Below are 27,850 nucleotides of genomic sequence, written 5' to 3'. Positions count from 1 at the left end.
AGCTTCTGCTATGGCTTGCTGCCATGCATGAAATGCTCTTGTCCAGGAGAATCCTCTAACAGGTCATCCCTGTTAGAACTAGCAGGACCTTGACATGGAAACCTGTCAAGAACCCCAAGGACAGGTCTCTAAAAGGCAGAGTTTTACAGGACAATAGGTGAAAACCACTTTAGTTGTGAACTTTAGGATGAGAACGTATTTTCAGAGCTATAGCACATGGAGAACAGACACTCCACAAATGAGGACCGACAGTTATGGTAGAAAAAGCTTTTGACTACCGTAGAGGAGAATATAAAAACACCGAGAGAAGGAAAACAAGCCGGAAGGAAAGGACTGGACGGCATCACTGGGCTTTGGTCGTGACCAGGTTTCTTCGAGCTTCCAAGACCTTTGCCTTCCTCTCCTTTCGTTCTTGCTCATGTTTCTTCCGTTGTTCTTCCCTAAGAGGACAGACAGGCTCCATGTTAGCCCTACAGACACTAAAAAACGTACTGCTGACCTAGCATTAGTTAAATGGCATCTGGCACACTCATGGAACAGATGTCTGCCGGGAACGGGGCTCTCCCCACCGGTTGCAACATCAGTCAGCACCGTGTGCAAAGGCTACAGGCTGTTATGCTAACAGCCTCTAAAGTCACACGTGGAGCAAGAACCAGAGGACAGCTTGGTGGCCGAATTCTGTGCCTGTACTTCAAAAGTTAGCTGTAAATGAGAAGTCTTATTCCTAGAAGTCAAACAGAGTTTGGCCAGAGTACTGGAACTAGGGTCCACTGACCAGAGACAAGAAAAACCTCCAGGCTCATGTTACCTTACATGTAGTAAAAGTCTTGGTGGAAATGGATATAGTCAAGAGGTGGATGATAGGCAACCTGTATGGAGACAGTCCAGGCAGTAAAGCTGCTTCAGCCAAAACCAAGTGCAGCCCAGCCCACAGAAGGCCATGCTTGGCTTGGGTCTGTGTGGTACTTCACTCCTTACATGCCTAGTTTGCTTGGGAGTGGAGAATTTATACCTGCCCATACTTGAGCACTGGTGTCTGCAGGGATAGTTACATGTGCTGTTGGGAAGATAGGTCCCACAGAAACATGAAGCAGAATTCAGGGTGCATTGCAAACCCAGTTTGGAATCCATTTTGTAGAGCTGAAAATACTTAACAAAATTCACATTTTTAAATAGGCTACCGTTGGTGCATGTTTTTAGTCCCAGCACTTTGGAGACAGAGGCAGAGGCAGCTAGATCTCTGAGTTTGAGACCAGCCTCGTCTACATAGTGAGTTTCAGGACAGCCAGAGCTACACAGAGAAACCCTGTCTAAAAAAAAAACCGAAACAAAGCAAAACATGTATTCCAGGGATCTAGCTCACTTTTTTTTTTTGTTTTGTTTTGTTTTTTGAGACAGGGTTTCTTTGTGTAGTTTTTAGGTCTGTCCTGGATCTCGCTCTGTTGACCAGGCTGGCCTCGAACTCACAGAGCTCTGCCTGACTCTGCCTCCCGAGTGCTGGGATTAAAGGCAAGCACCACCACTGCCTGGCTCCCCTAGCTCACTTTTAGGTTATGGGTTCCACCCTTGAAAGTGATTAATGCCAAGCCTGAGGAATGAGCTAGCTCTTTAGGAGGCTGTTAACAAGACAGCAGAACACTTTCCCTCTGCCTAGTTCACACATTCTCCTGACTCTCAAGTGCACATACACCATTTGCCATCTTGTGACATAGCTTAAGATTCCACCAGCACCCTGGACTTCCACAACTGTAGGTCAAAATAAACTGTTGTCTGTAGAACATCTAATTGCAAGCATTTTGTTTGTTTGTTTGAATATTCCTCTTCTGTCACTGCTATGATTCTATCCCTTACATGCCTTGCTACACCGTCTTCTGAAATTAGAAAATTTGGAATAGGAGATAATGATGTACTCACCTGGTGTGGAGATGAGGCTGTTTGTAAGTTTTCCTGTGGAGGCTAACTCTGCTGACACACTCATTCAGAGAACTATTCTCTTTAGATTGCCCCCAAGGTTTCAGCTTTCCTAGGTGAGGAAAAGGACAGTGTTACGATTCTTTTATTCACAATTCTATTGTCTCCGTCTTTTTTTTAACTGCCTATCAACATTCCAAACGTGAATCATATTATTCCTCAAAAAATAAAAGTGTGCTTTAATAAAAACCTTTTATTATTATTGTTTGTATGAGTGTGAGTACAAAGGAGAGAGGACAACTCTGGAGAGCTGGTTCTCCCCTCCTCCACCAAGAGTTCTGCAAACAACCTAAGATGGTCAGGTCTGTGCAGCAGGCACCCTACCCACTCAGTGGCTCACCGGCCGGGATCATAGAGCCGCTTTTTACCTTTATTGGTGTGCACATGCCCTGGCATGTGGGGGTCAACAGACAACTGCTACAGTTGCTTCTCTCCTTCCACCATGTGGGTCCTAGGACTTGCAAACTCAGGCTGTCAGATACCTGCTGAGCCGTCATGCTGGCCCTGCTGTCATTTTTCCTTCCTTCCTTCCTTCCTTCCTTCCTTCCTTCCTTCCTTCCTTCCTTCCTTCCTTCCTTCCTTCCTTCCTTCCTTCCTTCCTTCCTTCTTCCTTCCTTCCTTCCTTCCTTCCTTCCTTCCTTCCTTCCTTCCTTCCTTTCTCTCTCTCTCTCTCTCTCTCTCTCTCTCTCTCTTTCTTTCTTTTTTAACTCTGAGGAAGTCATGAGGGAAAAGTCCTAATACAGGGAGCTAGAGAGATGCTCAGTGGTGGTTAAGAGTGCTTACTGCTCTTACATAGGACCCGAGTTCTGTCCTCAGCCCCGTCACATGGCTTACAAACCCTGTAACTCCAGTTCCAGGGTATTGGACACCTTCTCCCTCCCTAGACAACTGCACTTACATGTGCACAGACAGTACAATAATATTTTAAAAATCTAAACAAATACTAATAATTAAATCTGTTGTTAATCTAATTATACATCATACTGAATAAAACAATTACAACCAAATAATTTATCTTAAAATTGTATAAGTATTATGTTTAATAGAATTTTTTAAAAAGCATTTCATATTTTTAAGTTTTTACAGATGTTTTTAATTACTTGTATGTGTGTGTGTGAGTATATGCCACCGTGTGGTTACTGTGCACGTTATAGCTAGGCATGGCGGCTCACATCAGCTATCCCACACCTTAGGAGGCTGAAAGTAAAGAAAGACCATGAGTTCAAGGGCACAAAGGGTAAAAAGAGAGGTCCAGATTGGCTTGGGCTACACAGTGAGACTCAGAATAGAAAACTCTCTCTGCTTCCAGCCAGCGCAGTGTGACAGGCTGGCCTGCTCCTGCCGCTGGCTTCCTGCCACGGACTGTCTCTGCCTGGAACTGCTGTGACACACGTGATGGATGGGCCAGCCTCATGTTCTGCCACACGGCCTTCACCACCAGATGAACTGGACCCATCCCCAAAACGCCACAACAAAGATCAACAAAAACTGCACACCCAAAACAAAGTCGATGACACATACTTTAAAGTCGCTAAGAGGCCTGCTGGTGGAGGCAGCACTTGGCAGAGGCAGGAGGATCTGTGAGTTCGAGGCCAGCCTGGCCTACAGAGCGAGATCCAGGACAGGCACCAAAGCTACAGAAAAACCCTGACTCGAAAAACCAAAAAACAAACAAACAAACAAACTGAAGCCCTGTCTCAAAACAAAGGAGCAGAAACTCGAGCAGGTGTTTATATGCCTGTTTCTAAGAGGCAGAGATGCAAGGCTACCTTTAGGCCGACACCAATCTGCTACAAGCCACACTCCTGGTAAACGACTGTGTAAGCAGGTCAGTGGGTTTGCACAGTGGAAAACCCTTTTAAGTCAGTGATTCATGTGGAAGTAGGGGCAGAAATTTCCATAGTAGGACTTCTTCCAAGTCATAGAGCATTTTTTCTCTTGTTTTGTAGTGTTCGAGGATCAAATTCAGCCTCATGCCTGCCAGGAAGCACTTTACTGCTATATATATTATAATATCACCCCCCCCACACAACCTCCAGCCTTTTGACATCTTTTGATGCAGAACTGTTAAAGTCTTCTACCAGCCTTGTCCTTCCAGACAATTCCACATACCTTTGTGTGGCTTGTAGTTGAGGGGACGAGACAAGCTTGCCTGGAGATCAAACGCCGGCTTCTTACTGGAGCCTGGAGTCTGTGCTGCTGACCACTGGAATGGGGTGAGAACTGAAAAGCAGAACACCGAAGAACTTCATTTCTTGTTTTGTTTTTGTTTTTGGTCTTTTTGGGACAGGGTTTTCTGTATAACAGTCCTGGCTGTCCTGGAACTCGCTCTGTAGACCAGGCTGGCCTCAAACTCAGAGAGCCACCTGCCTCTGAATGTCCCCTTTCCCCAGTGCTGAGATTAAAGGTGTGCACCACCACGCCCAGCTAGAACTTAATTATTTAAACAAAAAAAATTTACGGGGCTGGAGAGATGGCTCAGAGGTTAAGAGCACTGACTGCTCTTCCAGAGGTCCTGAGTTCAATTCCCAGCAACCACATGGTGGCTCACAACCATCTGTAATGAGATCTGGTACCTTCTTCTGGCCTGCAGGGATGCATGCAAACAGAACACTGTTTAATAAAAAAAGGAAGAAAAGAAAGAGAGAAAGAGAGAGAGAGAGAGAGAGGGAGAGGGAGAGAGAGAGAGAGAGAGAGAGAGAGAGAGAGAGAGAGACAAGTGCTTTTATTCACTAAGCCTCTCTCTAGCCCTGGGCCCAAGTTACGTCATGACCCCATTAGAGGCCCCTAGTCTTCACACCAATGACTTCCCCTCCAGTCTGAAGCAATGGATGGCTCTGGTCCAGGAGCCAGCTATCAACCTGACCTTTCCAAGGGATTTGAAGCAGAGTCTTGGTGTGTGCAGCAGGCATGTGAGTTTATAGCTTACATCTCTGGTGTTTCCTTCACCAGTGTCAAAGAAAACCGTGCTATGACTTTTGTCCTTGATTGTCTACATGTGAAGAGACTTCAGAGAAAGGGACACGTTTAGTTCAGAAGGTTTAAAGTGAGAACTTCCTTTTTACCTGCAGCAGTAGAACTCCGCTCAGTGGCCTTTAACTTGGGTGTCCTCAACACAGCCTGGTCTTTTGAAGCACTCCCAGGTAGGGTCACACGTGGAGACTTTCTGGCTGGAGTCTTGGTCAGTGAGTACTTATGTTCATTATCTTTCGTAGCAGCTGAAAACCTAAATGCAATCATGGAGAGGAAGATGTGGGTCCTTGTAACTAGAGTCACTAAAGTTAAGCTTGCAAATGAAACCACTGGACCGTCACCAGGTGGCACATGAGCCTCAGGAAATACTTGCTACGTCAGTCAACCTCTCTCACCCAAAAGACATGTTTTGACAACCTCCATCATTTTTAAAATAAGTTTTGAGGGGCTGGAAAGATAGCTCAGCAGTTCAGAGCATTGGATGCACATACAGAGGACCCAGGTTCAGTTCCCAGCTCCCACAACCATTTGTGATTCCAGTTTCAGAGGATCTGACACCTCCTGGCTGGCCTCTGGGAGCACGAGGCACCCAAGTGGTATACATACATGCAGTCAAATGCTCACACATACCAAATAATAAATCTTTAACGATAATAAATAAAATATGTTTGTGTTTTTCTGATATTCTTATGTTGGCCAATGACAGGCTGGAGGTTGTCCTCTATCCAACAAACCTACCCCCCCCACCCACACACACACACATGCACACGCACACGCACGCATATCTGAACACTGGTAGAGCCCTTGTCTAGCATACCCAAGGCCCTGGATTTAAACCCCAATGTACACATGTGTATACATACCTATACAATCTCTTAAAAAAAAGAATCTCTTTACCTGACATTCATTTTAGTTGCTGAAAGCACAACAGAGTGTTTGTCTGACCCCTTCAGACTTTCAGGGCCCTGGGACTGGTCTTGTGAGAACTGCTGCCTGGCAGGAGTATGGGGTACAGAGAATCTTCCTCTTGCTGGAACTGGGGTCACTATCCCCTTTTTCTCAAGCTGCTTTTGAAGGAAGAAAAAGCACCATTTTAAATCTTGGTCACAGGCCTGCGAGTTATCTCAGCAGGTAAAGGCAGAAGTCTGATAACATGCATTCTATCCCACAGCCCACATGAGAGAGGAAAGAATCAGCTCTCACAAATGGTCCTCTGACCTTGGCATGCACACACATACACACACAATATAAGTGCCAAAATAAGAGCTTGTTCTTAAACCAGGTGGGGAGGTACATCCCTGTAATCCCACCACTTGGAAGGTGGAGGCAAAAAGGTCAGAAGTTCATTGCCAGTCTCATCCAGAGACATTTCAAGGCTAGTTTAGACTTCATAAAATCCTATTTTTGGCCTTCATGGGCACCTGAACTCGTGTGTGTGTGTGTGTGTGTGTGTGTGTGTGTGTGTGTGTACATTATTTGTGGGTATACACACATATAATATTTTATTTTTTTTCGAGACAGGGTTTCTCTGTGTAGTTTTGGTGCCTATCCTGGATCTCACTCTGTAGACCAGGCTGACTGGCCTCGAACACACAGAGATGCGCCTGCCTCTGCCTCCCGAGTGCTGAGATTAAAGGTGTGTGCCACCACCACCCAGCTTCATTTATTTTTTAATTAAAAAAAAAAATTGGGGGCTGGAGACATGGCTCAAAGGTTAAGAGCACTGGCTGTTCTTCCAGAGGTCCTGAGTTCAATTCCCAGCAACCATATGGTAGCTTACAACCATCTGTAATGAGATCTAGTGCCCTCTTCTGGCCTGAAGGCACACATGCAGGCAGAGCACTATGTACATAATAAATAAAATTTTAAAAAAAAAATTGTGAGAGTGCTCACAAAAAAAAAAAAAAAAAAAAAATCTCACTCTATAGCCCTGGCTGACCTGGAACTCACCATATAGACCATGATGGCCTCACTCACCTGCCTGTCTCCACCTTCTAAATACTGGGTTAAAGGCATGAGCCATAAGATGGCAGGATACAGTTTTACTTGGAAGGTTTTAAAATTTCTGAGGGCAGGAGGAAGCAATTTTAAGAAAGATGTGTCAAACCTAGATACATTTGCAAATACAGTCATATGATTATAGCTATATTCTCCACAGTGTTAAACAATTTAAAAATTGAAACTTTGCTAGGTGTGATGGCTCATGCCTAAAATCCACTACTTAGGATGCCGAGACAGAAGGGCCACTGACGATCTAAAGACAGCCTGATAGCAGGGTTTTGGACTGCCAGCTGCCAAATCATGGCGTGGAGACTTAATATTAGTTATGGATGCTCGGCCTTCTCTTATGCTTGCTTGTCCTTATAACTTAATTTAACCTATTTCCCATCATCTATGTTTTGCCTCAGGCTTTTTACCTTTATCTCACTCTGTATGTCCTACTGTGCTCCTTCTTCCATGTCTGTTTGTCTGGCATCTCCCTTTCTTTCTTCCTCTTTCTCTCTTCTCTCTCAAGTCTAGATTCCTCCTTGTACTTATTCTCTCTGCCTGATAGCCCCGCCTGTCCCGCCTCTGCCTACCTATTGGCCAATCAGCTTTTCATTAGTACAATCAGGTGCAGGTGCTTTAGGCAGGCAAGGTGAAACAGCAACACATCTTGACATCATTAAACAAATGCAGTACAGGGACAAATAGCCAAACGAATGGAAGCACATGAATTATGAACCAAAGGCTGTGGAGCCCCCAGCTAGATCAAGCCCTCTGGATAAGTGAGACAATTGAATAGCTTGATCTGCTTGGGAGGCACCCAGGCTGTGGGACCAGGATCTGTCCTTAGTGCATGAGCTGGCTGTTTGGAACCTTGGGCTTACACAGGGACACTTTGCTCAGCCTGGAAGGAGGGGACAGGACCTGCCTGTACTGAATCTACCAGGTTTAAATGAATCCCCAGGGGTGCCTTGATCCTGGAGGACATGGGAATGGAGGGGAGGGGCTGGGGGGAAGGTGTGGGGTGGGGGCGGGAGGGGGGAGGACAGGGGAACGCATGGCTGATGTATAAAATTTAAAACACATAATAATAAAAAAACAAACAAATGCAGCATCTAACACATCAAATCTAACACATCTTTACATAGTTAAAGTAATATTCCACAACATAGTCTTCACTACACAACAGAAAGGCAGACAACAAGTGGTTTAGTCTGAGAACATGAATTTTAACAATTAACAAGAAACTGGGAACAGCGGTGCACATCTTTAATCCCAGCACTGGGGAGGTAGAGGCAGGTGGGTCTCTGTGAGTTTGAGGTCAACCTGGCTTATATAGTGAGCTCTAAGAATGCAAGAGCTATATAGTTAAAGTCTATCTTGAAATAAAGAAGAAAAAAAAAAAGAAGATAGGGCTGGAGAGATTGCTCAGTGGTTAAGAGCACTAGATATTCTTCCAGAGGACTTGGGTTTAATTCCCAGCACCCACATGGCAGCTCACAACCACCTGTAATGTAACTCCTATTCTAGAGGATCCAACCCCAATTGGGCACCTCCATGGGCACTAGGCAGGTACATGGTATACATATGTACATGTAGGCAAAACACTCATACACACAAAATAAATAAAATTAATTAAAATAAAAGCCATGCAATTTGTCTGCATACCTTTAGTTCATTAAGTGAATTATGTTCTTTAAAGTGTTTCTTTTTTCTGACAATATATTCATCAATTGATTCCATTTTCTGAAAACGAGCTTCATGAAGCCTCTTAAAGTCTAGAATGTATGACAATACAAAAGCAGTAAGATAAAAATCCATTTTAACCTTCCCTGTGTTTTTAATCAACATTTCTTCTCTTTCCTTTCCTGACATTCAACTTAATGTCATCTTGACTAAAACACAATTCTAGAACACTCAGCTTTGGAAATCCGAGGAAAGCATGTTCATCTTAGAAATCATCAAGCATTCGCATCTCCACTGGCTAGTTCCCTGACATCTTGGTTTGGAGAACAAGAGATTTGTCTTCCTCCACCTCAGTTAGTTAAAGGGCTTCATTTAAATCATTACAAAATAGACCGTGCGTGCGTGGTGCGTGGTGCGTGGTGCGTGGTGCGTGTGCGTGTGCGCGCGCACGGGTGTGTGTGTGTGCGCGCGCGTGCGCGTGCGCGCAATGGGGACTGAAATACAGGGCCTCCTGCATGGTAAGCACATGGCCTACTATTTGAGCTACAACTTCTCTCGCCTCTGAAAACTGACAATTTATACACTGAGAAAGCACTAGGCTAAATAAAGACTTCTGTGAAGGTTCAAACAATAAATATGTTAGGTTAGTATGGTTTCTGTCTCATTTTATTTTAATCCCTTTAAAAATCTGAAAGCTGGGGGTTTGGGGATTTAGCACATGCCTAGCAAGCACAAGGCCCGGGGTTCGATCCTCAGCTCCAAAAAAAAAAAAAAAAACCAAAGAAAAAGAAAAAGAAAAAAGTATCTGAATGCTGGGCTGGAGAGATGGCTCAGTGGTTAAAGAGCACTGGCTGCTCTTCCAGAGGACCCAGGTTCAATTCCCAGTACCTACATGGCTGCTCACAACTATCTAACTCCAAGATCTGACACCCTCACACAAACAAGGCTGTGGGATGTCATTCTGTATGCTGTGAATATGTGATGCTGTGATTGGTTGATAAAGCTGTTTGGCCAACGGTGAGGCAGAATAATAAGGTTAGGTGGAACATTTCAACTAGAGAGAGGGGAAGAAAGGATAGTAGGGCAGATGCCAGCCGGCCACTGAAGGAGCAACAAGATGTCAGCAGACTGGTAATGCCATGGGCAACATATAGATTATTAGGAATGGGTTGAGTTAAGTTGTAAGAGCTAGCTAGCAAGAAGCCTGACCCACAGGCCATATAATTTGCAATTAATATTAAGCCTCTGAGTGATGATTTTATAAGTGGCTTTGGGACAGTGGGACCAGGCAGGACTGGAAAAACACAGGACCACAGGGCTGGGTGGGACCAAAGAAACTTATGGCCACACATGTAGGCAAAACACCAATGTACATAAAATAAAAATAAGTTATTTTTTTAAAAATTGAAAGCCAAGCTGAGTGTGGTGGCACATGCCTATAAACAAAGCACAGGGCAGGAAGAGACAAGATAAAAATTCAAAGTCAGCTTTGGGTACACAGCAAGTTTTCGGCCTCCTGGGCTACATTAAGACCCGTTCTCTCGGGCTGAAGAGATGGCTCAGGGGTTAAGAGCACTGACTGCTCTTCCAGAGGTCCTGAGTTCAATTCCCAGCAACCACGTGGTGACTCACAACCATATTTAATGAGATCTGGTGCCCTCTTCTGGCCTGCAGCCATACATAGTGTATACATAATAAATAAATAAATATCTAAATAGATAGATAGATAGATAGATAAATAAATAAATAAAAAGACCCATTCTCAAAAAATGCAAAAGGCAAAAACTTTAGGTCAGAGAATTGAAAACTAATAAAGGTGAGCAGGAAGTGGTTTGCCAAATCTACCCTAGGCTATTCCATTACTGAACTTTTTTTTGTTTGTTTTCAAGACAGGGTCTGTGTAGCTTTGCACCTTTCCTGGAACTCACTTGGTAGCCCAGGTTGGCCTTGAACTCACAGAGATCCGCCTGGCTCTGCCTCCCAAGTGCTGGGCTTAAAAGTGTGCGCCCCACTGCCACCACCACCCAGTGAACTTTTTCTTTTTTAAATTTACTTTGTTTTATAGATATGAATGCTTGCCTGCACATATACATGTGCATTATGTGCACACCCGGTGCTCAAGGAGGTCAGAAAAAGAAGTTAGATCCCCTAAAACTGCTGTAGCCACTATGTAGGTGCTGGGAACTAAACTTAGGTTCTCTGAAAGAGCAGCAAGTACTCTGAACCTCTAAACCATCTCTCCATCCCTCATTACTGAATTTCTAATAAATTACAAACCGTATTCTGTTATAAATATATAATAATCTATGTGTCAAGAGCCGTAAGGCAGATGAGAAAACTGGTTTTTTTGTTTTGTTTTTGTTTTTTTGTGGGGGGCTATTGAGACAGAAAGCCACACTATACAACAGGCTGGTCCAAAACCATGTAACCAAGCCTCTAGCTCCCAAGTTCTGTGTATATAGCATGTACATAGTATTTCACAGATACGATTTCATCACATATTTACTGGAGCCTTGCTATGTGCTATTGAATGTGCTAGGTACTAAGCAGTGGAAAGAGTATCCTCAAGTTAAATAATAACCCACGAAGCCTAAGTACAGCCATTGCCACTTCACACTGAGAAAGACAGTCTGAGGGTCAGGTGCCCGCTATCCTAAAGCCAGGAACCGAGAATGGTAGAACATGAGCCCCGTCCCCATGGAGATTTTAGCTGCTGCCAACCACTGTCTACTCAACAGGAATCTGAAGGGCAACCCACTGTCTTCTTTGTGTACAAAACTTACTTGGTGTGGTGGCTGCCATCCTTTTATTGTTCCCAAGTTTGGAAAACCCATCTGTACATAGAGATTTTTTCCCCAAAGGCATCTTTGAATCTTTATCATCTAAATACACACATACAAAACAAATAAAAAACATTTTTCGTTAAACTCTATTGACTTAAATAATCAAAGATATAAAAAGCTTCTAAGAAACATCTGTATTTGAGCACTTGCCTAGCAAATGCAAGGCCCTGGGTTCCATCTTTAGTACCACAAGAACTAGACAAAGAAACAAAAAAGGGTAAATTATTTGATCTCCGTCTATGTGATATGTAATTTAGTCTTTCAGAGAGGCACAGGTGAGCAGGCACAGTCTGAATAGCCTTTAGCAGTGGCAGGCATTATTCAACCAGACACACCAGGGGAGCTGCTGCTTCTTTTAAGACAAGGTCTCTTTATGTAGCCTTGGCTGTCCTGAAACTCTTTTGTAGACCAGGAAGGCCTTGAGATCATAGAGACCTGTCTGTCTCTGCCTCCTGAGTGCTGGGATTTAAGTGTTCATCACCACACCCAACAGACAAGTCATAGCTTCTTAAGTGTTAGTTGCATGATAGAATATGAACTTACGTTCTTTGTACATTGGGTAAGAACTATCTTATTTAAGAAACACACAGACGCCAGGTGGAGGTAGTGCACGCCTTTAATCTCAGCACTCATGAGGCAGAGGTAAGGGGATCTCTGTGAGTTCGAGGCCAGCTTGGTCTACAGAGTGAGTTCCAGGACAGGCTCCAAAGCTACAGAGAAACCCTGTCTCAAAAAAACCAAATAACCCCCCCCCCAAAAAAAAAAAAAGAAATACACAGAGAAGGTGCCAGACATAGAGGGCATGTCTGGGGAAGGGGACAAGGAGTTCAAAAACATCCTCAGCCATACAGTGAGTTCCAGGCCAATGTGGGCTAGATGAAATCATGTCTTAAAAAAAGGAAATCAACTGGGGCTGGAGAGTCAGAGGTTAAGAGCACTGACTGCTCTTCCAGAGGTCCTGAGTTCATTTCCCAGCAACCACATGGTGGCTCACAACCACCTGTCATGAGATCTGGTGCCCTCTCTGACCTGTAGTCATACAGGCTGTATACATAATAAATTAAATCTTAAAAAAAAAAGAGGGTTGGGGATTTAGCTCAGTGGTAGAGGACTTGCCTAGCAAGCGCAAGGCCCTGGGTTCGATCTTCAGCTCAAAAAAAAAAAAGGAAATCAAAAACAAAACAGTAAAATAATACACACACACCCTCAACCAAAGAAACACATGTAGTAGTAAAGAGACACATATCTACAACTTCTCTCAGAGTTCAAGGGGAGAAACTATATGTGTATGTGTGTGATAGAGACACAAAGTAGGGGAAGAAAGGAGAGAGGGAAGGAAGAAAACTAAGGAAAAAGGTGTAAAATGTTAACAGTTGGGAAATCTGAGTGACATGTTGCACCACATTCTGGTGGTGCCTGAAATGGGCCATCATCTCCCTAAATCCTTCCTGTCCATCTTCCAGTAATTCTCAGAGCCCAGGCAGATTTGCCAAGGGGAGGCTCCCTAACACAGAGATGCCATGGCCATTGGCAGGCTTCCTAAAGAATAAAACTGGAGAGCAGAGTGCTGTCAGGATGGACCAATGAACTTTTTCGTCTTCTAAAACTTAATTGAGGGCACTGGAGAGATGGCTCAGCAGTTAAGAGCATTGTTGCTGTTGGAGGACTTGGGTTCAGTTCCCAGCATCCATACAGTGGCTCACAACCATGTATAACTCTAGTTCTAGGGGATCTGATGCCCTCTTGAACTCTGCAGGTACCAGGCATATACCTGGGAAACATATATACCTGCAAGCAAAACAACAAAAAAAATACACATAAATTTGAAAAACGTAGCCAGGCGGTGGTGGCACACACTTTTAATCCTAGCACTCGGGAGGCAGAGCCAGGCGGATCTCTGTGAGTTCGAGGCCAGCCAGGTCTCCAGAGTGAGCTTCAGTACAGGCACCAAAACTACACAGAGAAACCCTGTCTCAAAAAATAACAAAAACAAAAACAAGATAAATTTTAAAAATGTATTAAAAAAATTTTAAACAAAAACCTGTTATTGAAAAAGTTTAAGAAAAACCTGTTTTATTTATTTATTTATTTATTTATTTATTTATTTATTTATTTATTTAGACAGCCACTCACTATGTTGCCCAGGCTGGCCTGGAACTTATTGTGAAGACTCTAGAGATCCACCTCCTCAGTTACCCAAATGTTGCAATTAAGGGAAGGGATGCGCATGATTGAGAAAGACAAGGATTTACTATGTGAACAGTGGGTGTCGCCACCTCCTGCAAGCATCACAGCCTAAGAAACAGGCAGTGATCGCATCATTCCTGAGTTCAGCAGAAAGGTTAGAGAAGAACATGGGCTCTCCAGTCACCAGGAGAGCCTGACCTTCCCAAGCTCTCCAGAAACCTCTTACTTGGCTCTGGATAAGTCATGGCTAAGGATGTAATCAGTCTCCGTGCACTTGAGCTCAAGCTCCTGAGTTTGATCCCAGTACCAGATAACAAATGTTGAAGATGACTCTTTGGTCTTCTGTATTTATTTCTAGGTTTTGCTTTGATTGTAAAACTTGTGAAAGTAACTGGGCGGTGGCGCATGCCTTTAATCCCAGCACTTGGGAGGCAGAGCCAGCCAGCCAGAGGTTGTTTGGTAGGCAGTAATCCAACAGGACCAGTGTCTTTAGAAGAACAGAATCAGATCATCAATCCCAGAACCCTTAAGACTGAGGCAGGAAGACTGCAGTGAGTTTGAGGCCAGCATGGGTCACAGTGTGAGGATCTACCACAAGCCAAATAGATAAGACAAATGTCATGTGGAAAGAGAGGCAGAGAACAGAGCATATGGATCAGGCCACGGAACCACAGGCAGGAATAGCCATTATAAGGCACAAGAAGCAAATATAAGGCCCAGTGCCTCAGAAAAGCATGGCTTATTGACACTTTGGCTTTAGATTTACAGGTCCCAAATGTATACGACAATCTATTTCTGCTCTTTTTCTTGTTTTTCAGGGGGTTTGGTTTTTGCTCTTGTTGTTCTGTTGGTTTTTGTGACAGGGTCTTCTCTCTGATATGCAGCTCTGGTTGCCCTAAAACTCACCCTGTAGATCACAATGGCCTCAAACTCAGAGATCGACCTGCCTCTGCCTCCTGAATGTTGGGATTAAAGGCGTGTGCCACCATGCATGGCTCAATTTCTATATTTTCAAACTGCCTGGTTTGCATTCCTCAGAAACTAGTACCCATGATCCCCTGACAATTTCAGTTTGAAACACCAGGTGGCGTACCATTGACTTCACTTTTCTCTGAAGAAGCTGCACTCCGGACTTCTTGGCTCTGGTCTGGCCGAGAAGGAACTTTTGTAGTAATTTTGAGGTCTTGATTTTCCTGCTTTTCTTGATTCTGTAATGTAGTATGATCACTTCTTTTTATCTCAGAATGATCCTGCAACACATTTTGAAAGGAAAAAAACCCAAAAGAATAATTGCTACCTTCTGAAAAAGGTGTATGAAATCAAGGTGTGTGTGTGTGGGGTGGGGGGGTGTCAGTCAGAAGATCAATAGAGGAGTAAGACTCCTGAGTGGTTTTGTGTGACCCAGTGTTCTGAGACAGTAGTTTCAAAAATGGAGATACTAGAGGCTACTAGAAAGAACGGAAGATTTGTTCATTTATGGATAACAAACAAAAACATAGCTTCTTAGTCCATGGGGTCACACGACTAAACATGGCAGCCAGAAAGAATCCGGCAACAGGAAAAGCTGAACACAAAGTAACCCAAATTAACCCAAAATCAAATACAAAATGAACCCAAGTTTGATCCTTGAGACCCCACATGGTAGAAAGAGAAAACAATCCTAAAAGTTGTCTTCTGACTTCCACATGCAAGCCATGACATGCACCCCAGTCCTCACATCCACATGCAAGTCATGACATGCACCCCAGTCCTCACATCCACATGCAAGCCATGACATGCACCCCAGCCCCCACATCCCCTCCACATGCAAGCCATGGCATGCACTCTAGCCCCCACTACATCCCCTCCACATGCAAGCCATGGCATGCACCCCAGCACCAACCAATTCCCTCCCAATACAACAAATAAATTTTTAAAATATTATTAAGGGGCTAGAGAGATGGCACAGTGGTTAAGGGCACTGGCTGCTCTTCCAGAGGTCCTGGATTTGATTCCCAGTACCACATGGCAAGTCACCATCACTTGTAACTCCAGTTCTGGGGAACTGAATGTCCTCTCTGGCCTCCAAGGGTACAAGGAATGCACATGGCGTATGATACAGCAAGTAAAACAGTCGTACACATAAAATAAAAAGGTAAATTTTTAAAAAGTAATTAAGGCTGGACATAGTGGCACACATTGTGATGGTCTGAAAGAAAATGGCTCCCATAGGGCGTGGCACTATTAAGAGGTGTGGCTTTGTTGGAGGAAGTGTGTGTGTCACTATGGGAGTGGGCTTTGAGGTCTCATAAGCTCAGACTAGGTCCAGTGTCATAGACTCCTGCTGCCGCTGCCTGTGAATCAGGATGCAGAACTCTCAGCTGCTTCTCCTGCACAAGCCACATCCCAAAACCTCTGAAACTGTAAGCCAGCCCCAATTGTGTGGTCATGGTGTCTCTTCACAGCAATAGAAACTCTAAGACATGCATCTTTAATCTCAGCACTTGGGAGGCAGAAGCAGGTGGATCTCTGTGAGTTCAAGGTCAGCCTGGTCTACAGAGTGAGTTCTACAACAGCCAGGGCTGCATAGTGAGACTCTGTCCCCTACCACCCAAAAGGTAATTAAGAAAAAAATAAAAGAAAAAGCACTACAAAACAAAATTAAGAAATTAGGATAGGCATGTTAGTTCATACCTAAAATCCCAACACTTGTGTTGAGGCAGGAGAATTACTATTGTGGGATATTTGTGCACTGTGTGAAGATATATTGCTGTGATTGGTTTAATAAAGAGCTGAACAGTCAACAGCTAGGCAGGAGGTATAGGTGGTACCTCCAGGAAGGGAGAGAGGAAGTAGGAGATGAACTGAGACATGGAGGATGCCATGAGACGCTAAATGAGTCAGACATACAGAATGGGAGAGAGGTAAAAGCCATATGCTAAAACATAGATTAATAAAAATATGGGTTAATTTAAATCATAAGAGCAAGTGGGACAAGCTTAAGCTAAGGCCGAGCGTTCATAATTAATAAGAATTCTCCATGTCATTATTTGGGAGCTGGCTGGTGGGACAGAGAAAGACTTGTTACAAATTACCATGCCTTTAAGGCCAGCTGGGGTTAGAGAGCTGGACTCTCATTCAAAAACTGCCACCACCACCAAGAGACCAAGCAAGGTGGTACATGCCTTTAAGCTGAACCTAGTTTACATAATGAGTACCGGGTCAGCCAGGGCTGTACAGTGAAACACTGTGTCAGAGAGAGAGAGAGAGGGAGGGAGGGAAGGAGGAAATAGGGAGGAAGGGAGGGAAGGAGAGAGGGATGGATTATGATTACATGTGGTGAGAATCATTTTTGATTTCTGTTGTTGTTGAGATAGGGTCTCACTACATAGCATCAGTTGTCCTTGAACTCATGATCTTCTTGCCTCTGCCTCCCAGCATTGAGATTATAGTTGTACATCTTCATGCTTGGGAAAAAAAAGTTTCATTTGTATAAGGTACAAGAATAAAATCAGGGGGCTGGAGAGATGGCTCAGCAGTTAAGAGCACTGGCTGCTCTTCCAGAGGTCCTGAGTTCAAGTCCCAGCCTCCACATGGTGGTTAAAAGCCATCTGTAATAGGATCCAATGCCCTCCTCTGGCAGGCAGAGAAACAAGCAGACAGCACTCATATAAATGAATAAATCTTTTAAAAAAGGTTTAAAAAGTGAAATCAGTGTAATCAAAGCAAGTGAGAGAAGCCCCTAGTTATTCAGCCTGACCACACACTACAGAAAGCCTAAGCACAGGATGATGACCAGGCCTGGAGCAGACTAAGAAAAAGAACTTAAAACTATACTTCAGGTGAGTGGCTCTTTCATATTCATTGAAGACCACCTATGTGAACAATACATGAGCACTCACATTTATTCTATCAATTTTTGTATGAATTATATTTTTGTATGAATTGCACATGGAAGTATGTATGTGCAGATATGCATACTATGAATGCAGGAATACTGAGGGAGGGCATTGTGTGTGTCTATGTGTGTGTGGGGGGCTCTCTATTATTCTCTGTTCCTTTGAGGCAGGATCATTCACTGAACTTGGAGATCTTGTTTTTAGGTTAGACTGGCTGCCAACAAGCCCCAGAGATGCTGTTTCCATTCCCCTCAGAGCTAAAGTTACAGGTGCGCATGAGACCACACCTGGCCTTCACATGCATACTAGAATCTGAACTCCATAGCAGCAAGCTCTTAACCCCTGAGCTCTCACTCATCTCTCTCCAGCCCCTTTAATGAGGATTTAATTTAATTTGTACTTAATACTAGTGATTTCTTCCCAAGGGCTAGGGACAGGGGTATGGTGGGGAGCACTACAGACACAAGTCTGTACTTATTTTTTTTAATATAATTTAATTTAATTTTACATATCAGCCATGGGTTCCTCCATAGTAGTAACAGGTGCTCTCAACCATGGAGCTGTTTCTCTAGCTCCCTACATGTCCTTTTAAAAAATCTCTGCAGCCAGGCAGTGGTGGCACACGCCTGTAATCCCAGCACTCGGGAGGTAGAAGCAGGTGGATCTCTGTGAGTTCGAGGCCAGCCTGGTCTACAGAGCTAGTCTAGGACAGGCTCCAAAGCTACAGAGAAACCCTGTCTTGAAAAACCAAAAAAAAAAGAAAAAAAAAATCTCTGCTAAGGGGCTGGAGAGCTGGCTCAGAGGTTAAGAACACTGGCTGCTCTTCCAGAAGTCCTGAGTTCAATTCCCAGCAACCACATAGTGGCTCACAATCATTTGTAATGAGATCTAGTGCCCTCTTCTGAATAAATAAATAAATACATAAATAAATAAATCTTTAAAGTCTGTACTTTTGAGGAACATACAGCACATAGTATATTTCCAGCCATCTGGCTCATAAGGGGAGGTAAAATGAAAGCCGGTAATGGTAGATTCTGGTAGTTATGGTAGCTTCTCTTCAGTTTGCATAGTTCCATTCACCTGGAAGTTAGAAATTCCATGGACTGTCTTGAGCTTCCTTCTTGTTGTGGTGACATGACCAACTGATTTCCTCTCAGCTTGCTCCTCACAGTTAATTTGCATCTCAGTCTCATCACAGGAGAATGTAGCAGACTGATTCTCATCCTGGAAAAAGAGGAGACAGTATGAGCCAGATCTTGTCGCAGGTGAACTAGCAATTGCATCCTAAGTCAAAGTAACTTGTCACAGATGAAAATAGGGAAATAGCATTTGCATTTTCATAAACTAAAAAAGTAAAGTTTACTTTATTTTCATAAAGTAAAAAGTTGCTGGGCGGTGGTGGCGCACGCCTTTAATCCCAGCACTCGGGAGGCAGAGGCAGGTGGATCTCTGTGAGTTCAAGGCCAGCCTGGTCTACAAAGTGAGTTCCAGGACAAGCTCCAAAGCTACAGAGAAACCCTGTCTCAGAAAAAAAAAAAAAAAAAGTAAAAAGTTACTGTATGATACACTATAGTTAGAAAGCAGAGAGCTGAAACAGACCTGCTTATATAAGACATTGTCAGCCAGGCATGGTGGTGCACACAATGCTAGCACTCAGGGGGGCAGAAGCAGGTGGATCTCTGTGAGTTCAAGGCCAGCCTCTATGCATCTGCTGCCACAACCAGCTCTTTCTGTTCTCTTACCTCTGCATCAGTCAAGTTTGTGTTCTGTTATATAGCCTTAATTGAATCATCTGTTTTCCCACCTATCTTGATTCTATGGATGGTTTACTCAATAAATTATATATACTCTAACAAATAAAGCTTGTCGAAGAGCAGAGAGCAGAGCGAGCCACAGAGTTAGCCATAGAGGCCAGGCCGTGGTGGCACATACCTTTAATCCTAGCACTTGGCAGGCAGAGGCAGATGGATCTTTGTGAGTTCAAGGCCACCCTGGACCACAGGAGATTAATCCAGTCTAAAAGAGAAACAGTCAGGCAGTGGTGGCTCACACCTTTAACCCCAGTACTTGGAAGTCACAGGCCTTCAATACCAGCAGTAGGGACGTTGAGACAGAAAGTGATGTGGCTGGGCAAAGAAAGGAGTTCCGCCCCCTTTTGGCTGAGGACTCAAAGGATCAGTCTGAGGATTCCTGTAGACAAGATCAACTCTTTCAGGCTGAGGAGTTGGCTAGGTAAAAACTGGTGACTGTGGTTTGCTCTGCTTCTCTGATCTTTCAGATTTCATCCTGATATCTGGCTCTGGGTTTTTATTTTAAGACCAATTAGGATTCATGCCACACACACACACACACACACACACACACACACACACACACACACACGCAAACACAAAACCACTGCCTAGCAAATATGGCTTAAAATATTAACTACAAGTATAAGAACTGAACAGCTGCTGAAGAACAAAAGCAAAGGGTACTCATTAAAGAACAGACACAGGGCAGTGGAGAGACATCCCAACCGACCGACCTGCCGACCTATGAACTAAGAAGACAGTGAAGACAACGGATCATTAGAATGCTGCAAATGGGCGAGGCTGACCTTAAAGGCCAGCACTAGGAGGCAGAGGCAGGTAGAGCTCTGTTTCAGGCCACAGGAGTCTACACAGAGCATTCCAAGCCAGCTAGAGACTCACATACACACACAACAACTGGGAGGTCAGCAGGAATAAGAACAGTAAACATTTCAAACCTGGGCATGGCGGTACATACCTGTAATCCCAACATTTTGGAGATAAAAGCAGGAGGATTATAAGGTCAATGTCAAATTTGAAGACAGTTTGGGCTATGGGAGACCTTGTCTCAAAACAAAAGCAAAATTTTCAAAGATGGAGCTGGAGAGATGGTTTAGCAGTTAATAGCACTTGCTACTTTTGCAGAAGACTGAAGTTTGGTTCCCAGTACCCATGCCAGGCAACTCACAACCTCCTGTAACTCCAGCTTTTGGCTTCCAAAGGCATCCACAAGCATGTACTCTCTCCACCGGTGCCCTGCGCCCCCTCTGCCCCCATCACACACACAAAAACACATTTTGTTTTTAAGACAAGTTTTCTCTGTGTAACAGTTCTGGTTGTCCTGAAACTCACTCTGTAGACCAGGCTGGCCTCAAACTCACAGAGATCCACCTGCCTCTATCTCCCAGTGCGGGGATTAAAGGCACACGCCAGGCTGGAGAGATGGCTCAGCGGTTAAGAGCACTGGCTGTTCTTCCAGAGGTCCTGAGTTCAATTCCCAGCAACCACATGGTGGCTCACAAGCATCTGTAATGAGATCTGGTGCCCTCTTCTGGCATGCAGGCAGAACACTGTATACATAATAAATAAATCTTTTAAATAAATAAATAAATAAAATAAAATAAAGGCGCATGCCACCACTGCCTGTCCCACAAACACATTTTATAAAGAAACAAAATGAGGTTGGAGATGTTTCAGTCAAGAGCACTTGTTGCTCTTACACAGATCCTATTCCCATACAGTAAATAAAAATATAAAAATAAAGAAGCCTAAAAACAATAACTACAGAAGGAAAAATGAGGCTGGGCTGCTGTGGGATGTTCTCTATGTTAAATGTGTTGCTACTATGTGAAAACTAAAACCTTCCTTTTTGAAAAAAAAGAAAAGGGGAAGTACTGTGGGATGTTCTTTATGTTAAATGTGTTGCTCTGATTGGTTAATAAATAAAACACTGATTGGCCAGTAGCCAGGAAGGCAGTATAGGTGGACAAGGAGAGAGGAGAATTCTGGGAAGTGGAAGGCTGAGGAGGGAGAACCTGCCAGCTGCTGCCATGACAAGTGACATGTAAGATACCAGTAAGCCACGAGCCACATGGCAACTTATAGATTAATAGAAATGGGTTAATTTAAGATGTAAGAACTAGATAGCTAGAAGCCTGAGCCATTAGGCCAAACAGTTTAAATAATATAAGCATCTGTGTGTTTATTTTATAAGTGGGCTGTCGGACTGCCGGGGCTTGGCAGGACCCGGAGAGGAAACTCTCTAGCTACACTGGGCAGTGGTGGCACATGCCTTTAACTAAGCACTCAGGAGGTAGAGGCAGGCAGATCTCTGAGATCGAGGCCAGCCTGACCTACAGAGTGAGTTCCAGGACAGGCTCTAAAACTACACAGAGAAACCCTGTCTCAAAAAACCAACAAAAAAGGAAAATGAAATCAGATCTGCTACTTAACCTGGGTATTTATGACTTTAAGTCTAGCCTCTATTCTATTTCTCTCCTGCTGTCTCTTATATCTCACAACCTATACTTAACTTTTGCTTTCCTTGTTTTTTGTTTGTTTTGTTTTTCAAGACAGGGTTTTTTTTTGTGCAGCCCTGGCTGTCTTAGAACGCACTCTGTAGACCAGGCTAGCCTCGAACTCAGAGATCTGCCTGCCTCTGCCTCCCTAGTGCTGGGATTAAAGGCATGCACCACCACCACCTGGCTTTTGTTTTCTTTTTAAGACAGGGTCTCACATGAGTTTAGGCTGGTACTGAACTCAAGAATTTCCTATCGGGCTGGAGAGATGGTTCAGAGGTTAAAAGCACTGGTTGCTTTTTCAGAGGTCCTGAGTTCAATTCCCAGCAACCACAAGATGGCTCACAACCATCTATAATGAGATCTGGTGCCCTCTTCTGGCCTGTAGGCAGAACACTGTATACATAATAAATAAATAAATCTAAAAGAGAGAGAGAGAGAGAGAGAGAGAGAGAGAGAGAGAGAGAGTGTGCTAGGATTACCAATTTGTACTACCTTAAAAAACAAAGGAAAAAAAAAGGAACTTTCTATCTCAGCCACTGGAAGGCTGGAGTGTAAGAGTATAAGCATGTACCATGACATGTAAGTACTTCTGCATTTGTTTAAAGATATCTTATTTGCACCAAAACTATACAGAGAAATCCTGTCTCGAAAAACCAAAAGACAACAAAAAAAGATATCTTATTTGTTAGATAACATGGCATTTTAAAAATTTATAACAAACAATGATGAGACAATTCAGTCTCTGGTCCTATTACTAATGATAATATCATATAATAATAAACATATCTTTTCATTCATTCATTCGTTTGTTTGTTTTTGAGCTAGGGTCGGGGTTTGACCTAGAACTACAGTAGCCTGTGCTGGCTCCATCTCCCAATCTTGGGCTTATAAGTATGAGCCTTTACATCATCTATTACATCTTAACTCATCACCAATAAGTATTAATTGCTCATTAACTAAATTCAATATTTTACTATCTAATAAGTGATAAAGAACATTACTCACCTGATTTTTATTTTCTTTCCTTGCTTCTGGATTCAGGTGGGCTTTTAAGGCTCTTAACAACTTGTCTGCCTGTAGGAAAAAACAGCTCATCATTACAGTCAAAGTCAAAAAAGCAAGAAATCTATGCCAAACACCTTTTTTCTTCTGTTTATTAACTGTACTCTGGTCAGGCTGGCAGACTATAACAATGGCCTGGACAGAACTGGATTTCACACCCCAGGGGCAATATCAGATAAAGAAAAAAGACATACAGTGCAACACAATGAGGTAAGATTGTGAGGAAGCTTTGGTATTGTGGGCTTCATAGATCCAATGTCAGCAGGTGATGGGATGCCCCAGCGTTAAGACAGATGTCCTGGCTGGGGCTGCTGAGATCTTGAGAATGGAGAAGAGGGGGTCAAACAGAGAGAACAAGATGGAGGAAAAGCAAGGCGAAGAAAACAGGGCCGACGATGACTAAGTTCAGCATGACTGAAACACTGAACTGGCGGAGAGAAGGGTGAGAAGCTGGAAAAGTAGTCAAGAGCGCAATTTTGCTAGCTTGGCCTGCTTCGTAAGGCTTCTTGAGTATGAACTCTGTCCTTGCAGCAAAGGACAGTCTCTGAAGAGTTGGCTTCAGAGGGCAGCGGGTGACCAACTGGACGCTTAGGCAATCAGAACTGGAGAGATGGATGAAAGTCTCGAAGGAAGGAAGCCAGCAGGAGTATCAAGCTGAGTAGGGAACCTTTTTGGGGTCCAGTTTCTCTGGTGGGCAGGTGGTATCCTGTAGTGGGGGTCTTACAAGTCCTGGGGAAGAGGGAACTCCTGGACTCACTTTCCATTCTAGGAAAGCTTCCCTGTTCCTTTCTGGAAGACAAATACTGATCTGAGTGGCTTTCCTTTTTTTTTTAAAGTTCAAATGGAGTCAGACATAGCAATTCCCTGAGATTTCTAGGCTAACCTGGGCTACAGAATGAGACCCTATTTCAAAACAATCAAAGATCAAGTATATTTGTTAGGTTCTTTTCCGCTACTACAACCAGGTATGCAGTTGAAGGCCAAACTTTTTTTTTTTAAGCTGAGGATTGAACCCAGGGCCTTACACTTGCTAGGTAAGCACTCTACCACTGAGCTTACCCCCCAACCAAACATTTTTTAAAAAGTAATAATTATGTTTGTATTTTTTTTTTTTTAATTCTTACCTCAGCATGATGGTACATGCTTTTAATCCCAAGCACTCAGGAAAGAGAGGCAGGCGGATCTCTATGAGTTTGAGACCAGCCTGGTCTACATAGTGAATTCCAAGACAGCCAGAGCTATAGAGTGAGACCCTACCCCAAAATAAAATAACTTAATTTTTCTTTTCCAAGACAGGGTTTCTGTGTAGTCCTGGCTGTCCTGGGACTCACTCTGTTGACAAGGCTGGTCCTGAACTCACAGAAATCTGCTTGCCTCTGCCTCCTGAGTGTTTGGGATTAAAGGCGTGTGCCACCAATGACTGGCTTAAAAAATTTTAAATTAAAACATAAATAAATAAATAATAAACAAATAAAACATAATTACATAACCTCCTCTGTCCATTCCTTTTCTCCTTTCAACCTATATCCATGTACCTGGCCTTGCTCTCTCTGAAATTTATGACTGTTTTTTAATTGTTGTTACACACACACACACACACACACACACACACACACATATACACCCCTAAGTATATAATACAACCTGTTCAGTCCATGCTTCTTGTATGTATATCACTCTATTCACTTAAGATGGCCTCAGCCTCTGAGCTTGGCTTTCCTTCTCACACCATTTATCATTAATCAGTAGTAAATGGCAAAGCTTGAAATTTGCCTGCCCCCCCCCCTTTTTTTTAAATCTGATTGTTTGTCTCTTTGGGCTTAGAGTTCCCATGAAATAATAGGGTGGAGATATAGAATAGGTAGTTGAACAGATACATCTGGTGTTCAAAGAAAGATGAAGACAAATATATAAAACTGAGATATCAGGAATGTAAATTTGTAAACATAATTCTGTAGGGAAAGTCCGTACAGGCAGAACATCTGGGCGAGATAATTGGCACTTGCCATTCCACTGCAGATAACTAAAGAGATTTAAAAATCATGAAACATCTTGTAATTTTGTAGGAATTAGAAGCAAGACATGAGGTAGAACTGGGGCCCAGAGTGAGCCATGTCGGAAAAAATTTGCCTGCCCTTTAAGTACAAAAGTTTTGATGGGTTGTGAGCCTAAGCCACATGCTTCTACTGTACTAGACATCTCTGCATGAAGCCATCTATTGGAAATGATTATTTCCTACTCAATGAACCTCACCTGAGGTTTCCTCTCAGAAGAGGTAATCCAGGTCTTTTTTGTTGTTGTTGTTTTTACAATCTTTGCTACATTTTAATAGCGGTAGGTTTTAAGGGATTATTTTTTAGGCCTAGTCAGCAACATCAAACAGAAGGTATTGAGTACTCCCCAGGGTACAGAGTACTCCCCAGGGTAGAGAGTACTGCCCAGGGTACTGAGTATTCCCCAAGTACTGGGTACCCACTGGGTACAGAGCACTGCCCATGGTACAGAGTACTCCCCAGATATTGAGTACCCCCCAGGTGATGCTGGTTTTTTTCAAGACAGGGTTTCTCTGTGTAGGCCTGGCTGTCCTGGAACTCACTCTGTAGACCAGCCTGGCTTTGAACTCAGAGCTCTGCCTGATTGTGCCTCCTGAGTACTGGGATTAAAGACCTGTGCCACCACGCCCAGCTAGGTGCAAATTTTGTTTATTTACTTGTATGTGTGTGTGTGGTATTGTGTTCCCAAAAATATTGTGCAGGCTAATAAACTTATCTGGGGTCAGAGAACATGACGGTCACAATATTAAACATGAGGATAGGCAGTGGTAGCACATGCCTTTAATCCTAGCATTCCAGAGACAGAAATACATCTGGATCTCTGAGTTCAAGGCCACATTAGAAACAGCCAGGCATGGTGACACACACCTTTAATCCCAGAAATCCAGCCTTTAATCCCAGGGAGTGACAGCAGAAAGTAGAAGGATATATAAGTCGTGAAGACCAGAAGCTAGTTAAGCATTTGGCTGGTTAAGCATTCAGGCGTTGGAGCAACACAGTTCAGCTGAGATTCATTCTGGATGAGGACTCAGAAGCTTGCAGTCTGAGGAAACAAGACCAGCTGAGGAACTGGCGAGGTGAGGTAGCTGTGGCTTGTTCTGTTTCTCTGATCTTCCAGCATTCACCCCAATAACTGGCCTCAAGTTTGTTCTTATTAATAAGACCTGTTAAGATTCCTATTACGTGTGTGTGTGTGTGTGTGTGTGTGTGTGTGTGTGTTTGGGCAGGTGTGCCTCAGTGCATGTGTGGAGTTCTGAAGACAACTGTGTACAGTCGATTCTCTCCTTCAACCATGTGGGTCACACCACCAGGTTTGTGTGCTAAAGCAGCATTCTGGGAGCTAGAGAGACAGTTGAACAGAACAGACAAGCCTTCTGTTGCTTCCTACTGGACTAATGGGGAAATCGCTTATTAACCAAGTAAGCTAGAAATATCACATCAGGGGCTAGGAAGCAAAACCTAAACTACGAGATAGAGGTGGGGTAGGTGTTCAACTGAGCTGGTGGTGGCCAGCTGAGATGAAAAGGAGATTAGAAGCAGCAAATGTAGTCTGATAAACAATTACTGTCAGGCCAGAGGTGGTGGTACGAGCTTAGAGGCCCAGGGAAGGTTGAGGCATGAGGATCCTAAATTCCAGGCTAGTCTAAGCTGTATACTGTTTTCTAGGATAGCCTGGGCTATATAATGAGACTTTGCTTCATTAAACCAACAAACAACAACAACAACAAAAATCCAGCTGGGTGTGGTGGCGGACACCTTCAATATCCCAGCACTTGGGAGGCAGAGGCTGGCTGAGATCTGTGAGTTTGAGGCCAGCCTGGTATACAGAGCGAGATCCAGGACAGACAGGACTGTTACACAGAAAAACCCTGTCTTGAACTGCCCCCAACACACACCAAAAAAAGTCAACCAGATAGCAAAAACCTAAGGGCCTAAACTTTATTTATTAAGCTGTGTAACTCTGAAACATTTCCAAGTACTCTTCATTGCCATTCAGACAGATCTGAGGGGGCATCTATGGCCTCATTATTCTGTTAAAACCATTTAAAAACATTTGTGATAATTAAAGAGACATTTATTGCAAATATCAGTTGCTGTACAAATTTCTGGGGTACACGAGTGGGATATCTCAACTGCAATATAGCAAGCCCCAATTTCACAATGAATCACATTTTCTCTGAACACCTTGCAAAAATCCTTACCGGTTTTAAAAAAAGGACACCATCACAATAGTGATCAGTGTCTGGGCGATCATACTATATCCTGATGGCTATGTATCCCAATAAAGGCCTGTGAGAGTGCAGGTACTATAATAGTTTACTAAACAGTAGTAGTTTGGGAGTTTTCCAGAAGGCAATTCAACCTTTTTCTTCAACTGCCTAATAATCAGCATTAGACATTACACTGATTACGTCTTACGGGTCTGCATTTCCCATCTGGTACCAGGGAATTATCATCACAGTTTCCAGTAAGAGGCCTTTGGAAAAAGTCAGCCTCCAAATAAAGTAACAGCCATGGCTTCTCTTTCGTTTAACAAATTTCCAGACACCGTGAACCAAACCTACTCACCCCAAAACGGCGTCCCCCCCCCGGGGGGGTTCCTCTCAGTCTCTTCGCCAGGTGTCCCCTACACTCCAGGTATCTTCTACCCCGCCCACCCAACTGCCCGCACCACCAGCCAGCACCGTACCCTCAGGTTAGCCCGGAGGCCCAGCCTTTTGGCTAAATTCTGCAGGTCACTGTACCTGAAGGAGTCCAGCTCCTCTGCAGAGGGGACCGTCATCGCGTTCTGCAATCCTGGAGACACCAGAAAAACAGCCAGACGACTCAAACAGCACCGTTCAAAACTGGCGCCACCCGAGGCGTTGACAAGCCGACTTTTATATCCAGTTTAAATGA

The 27,850-nt window shown here is 43.7% G+C and overlaps 1 protein-coding gene across 8 annotated transcripts; it reads right to left on the bottom strand.

Moving 5' to 3' along the window:
• Positions 1-122: 122 nt before the first annotated feature.
• Nusap1 (nucleolar and spindle associated protein 1) lies at positions 123-27,734 on the bottom strand. 8 transcript variants are annotated; one of them, XM_036184627.1, is made up of 13 exons: positions 27,642-27,734; positions 22,842-22,910; positions 18,629-18,748; positions 15,977-16,006; positions 14,752-14,896; positions 11,400-11,498; positions 8,599-8,708; positions 6,464-6,472; positions 5,842-6,008; positions 5,037-5,197; positions 4,084-4,194; positions 1,915-2,023; positions 123-440 (listed from the first exon to the last, which is right to left on the bottom strand). In XM_036184627.1, exons 1-13 carry the CDS (start codon positions 27,732-27,734, stop codon positions 344-346), a joined length of 1,320 nt encoding a protein of 439 aa, XP_036040520.1. In that variant the 3' UTR covers positions 123-343. The 8 variants fall into 8 exon arrangements, with proteins under 8 accessions (XP_036040520.1, XP_036040517.1, XP_036040521.1 ...); XM_036184624.1 differs by lacking the exon at positions 15,977-16,006 and having other exon boundaries at positions 18,605-18,748; XM_036184628.1 differs by lacking the exon at positions 15,977-16,006 and having other exon boundaries at positions 14,752-14,854; positions 18,605-18,748.
• Between the last annotated feature and the right edge of the window lie 116 nt (positions 27,735-27,850).

This window comes from Onychomys torridus, chromosome 4, assembly GCF_903995425.1.
Source record: "Onychomys torridus chromosome 4, mOncTor1.1, whole genome shotgun sequence".
Classification (NCBI taxonomy): Eukaryota; Metazoa; Chordata; class Mammalia; order Rodentia; family Cricetidae; genus Onychomys; species Onychomys torridus.
Note: the sequence above shows the minus strand (reverse complement) of the source record. Positions and strands in the feature narration are given on the sequence as shown.

Coding starts and splice junctions, on each gene's coding strand:
- Nusap1 (XM_036184627.1), bottom strand. CDS start 27,734: ATGACGGTCCCCTCTGCAGAGGAGCTGGACTCCTTCAGGTACAGTGAC. Junction 18,749..22,841: donor GGAAAGAAAATAAAAATCAG/GTGAGTAATGTT, acceptor CTCTTTTTCCAG/GATGAGAATCAGTCTGCTAC. Junction 2,024..4,083: donor CAACTACAAGCCACACAAAG/GTATGTGGAATT, acceptor TTCCTCACCTAG/GAAAGCTGAAACCTTGGGGG.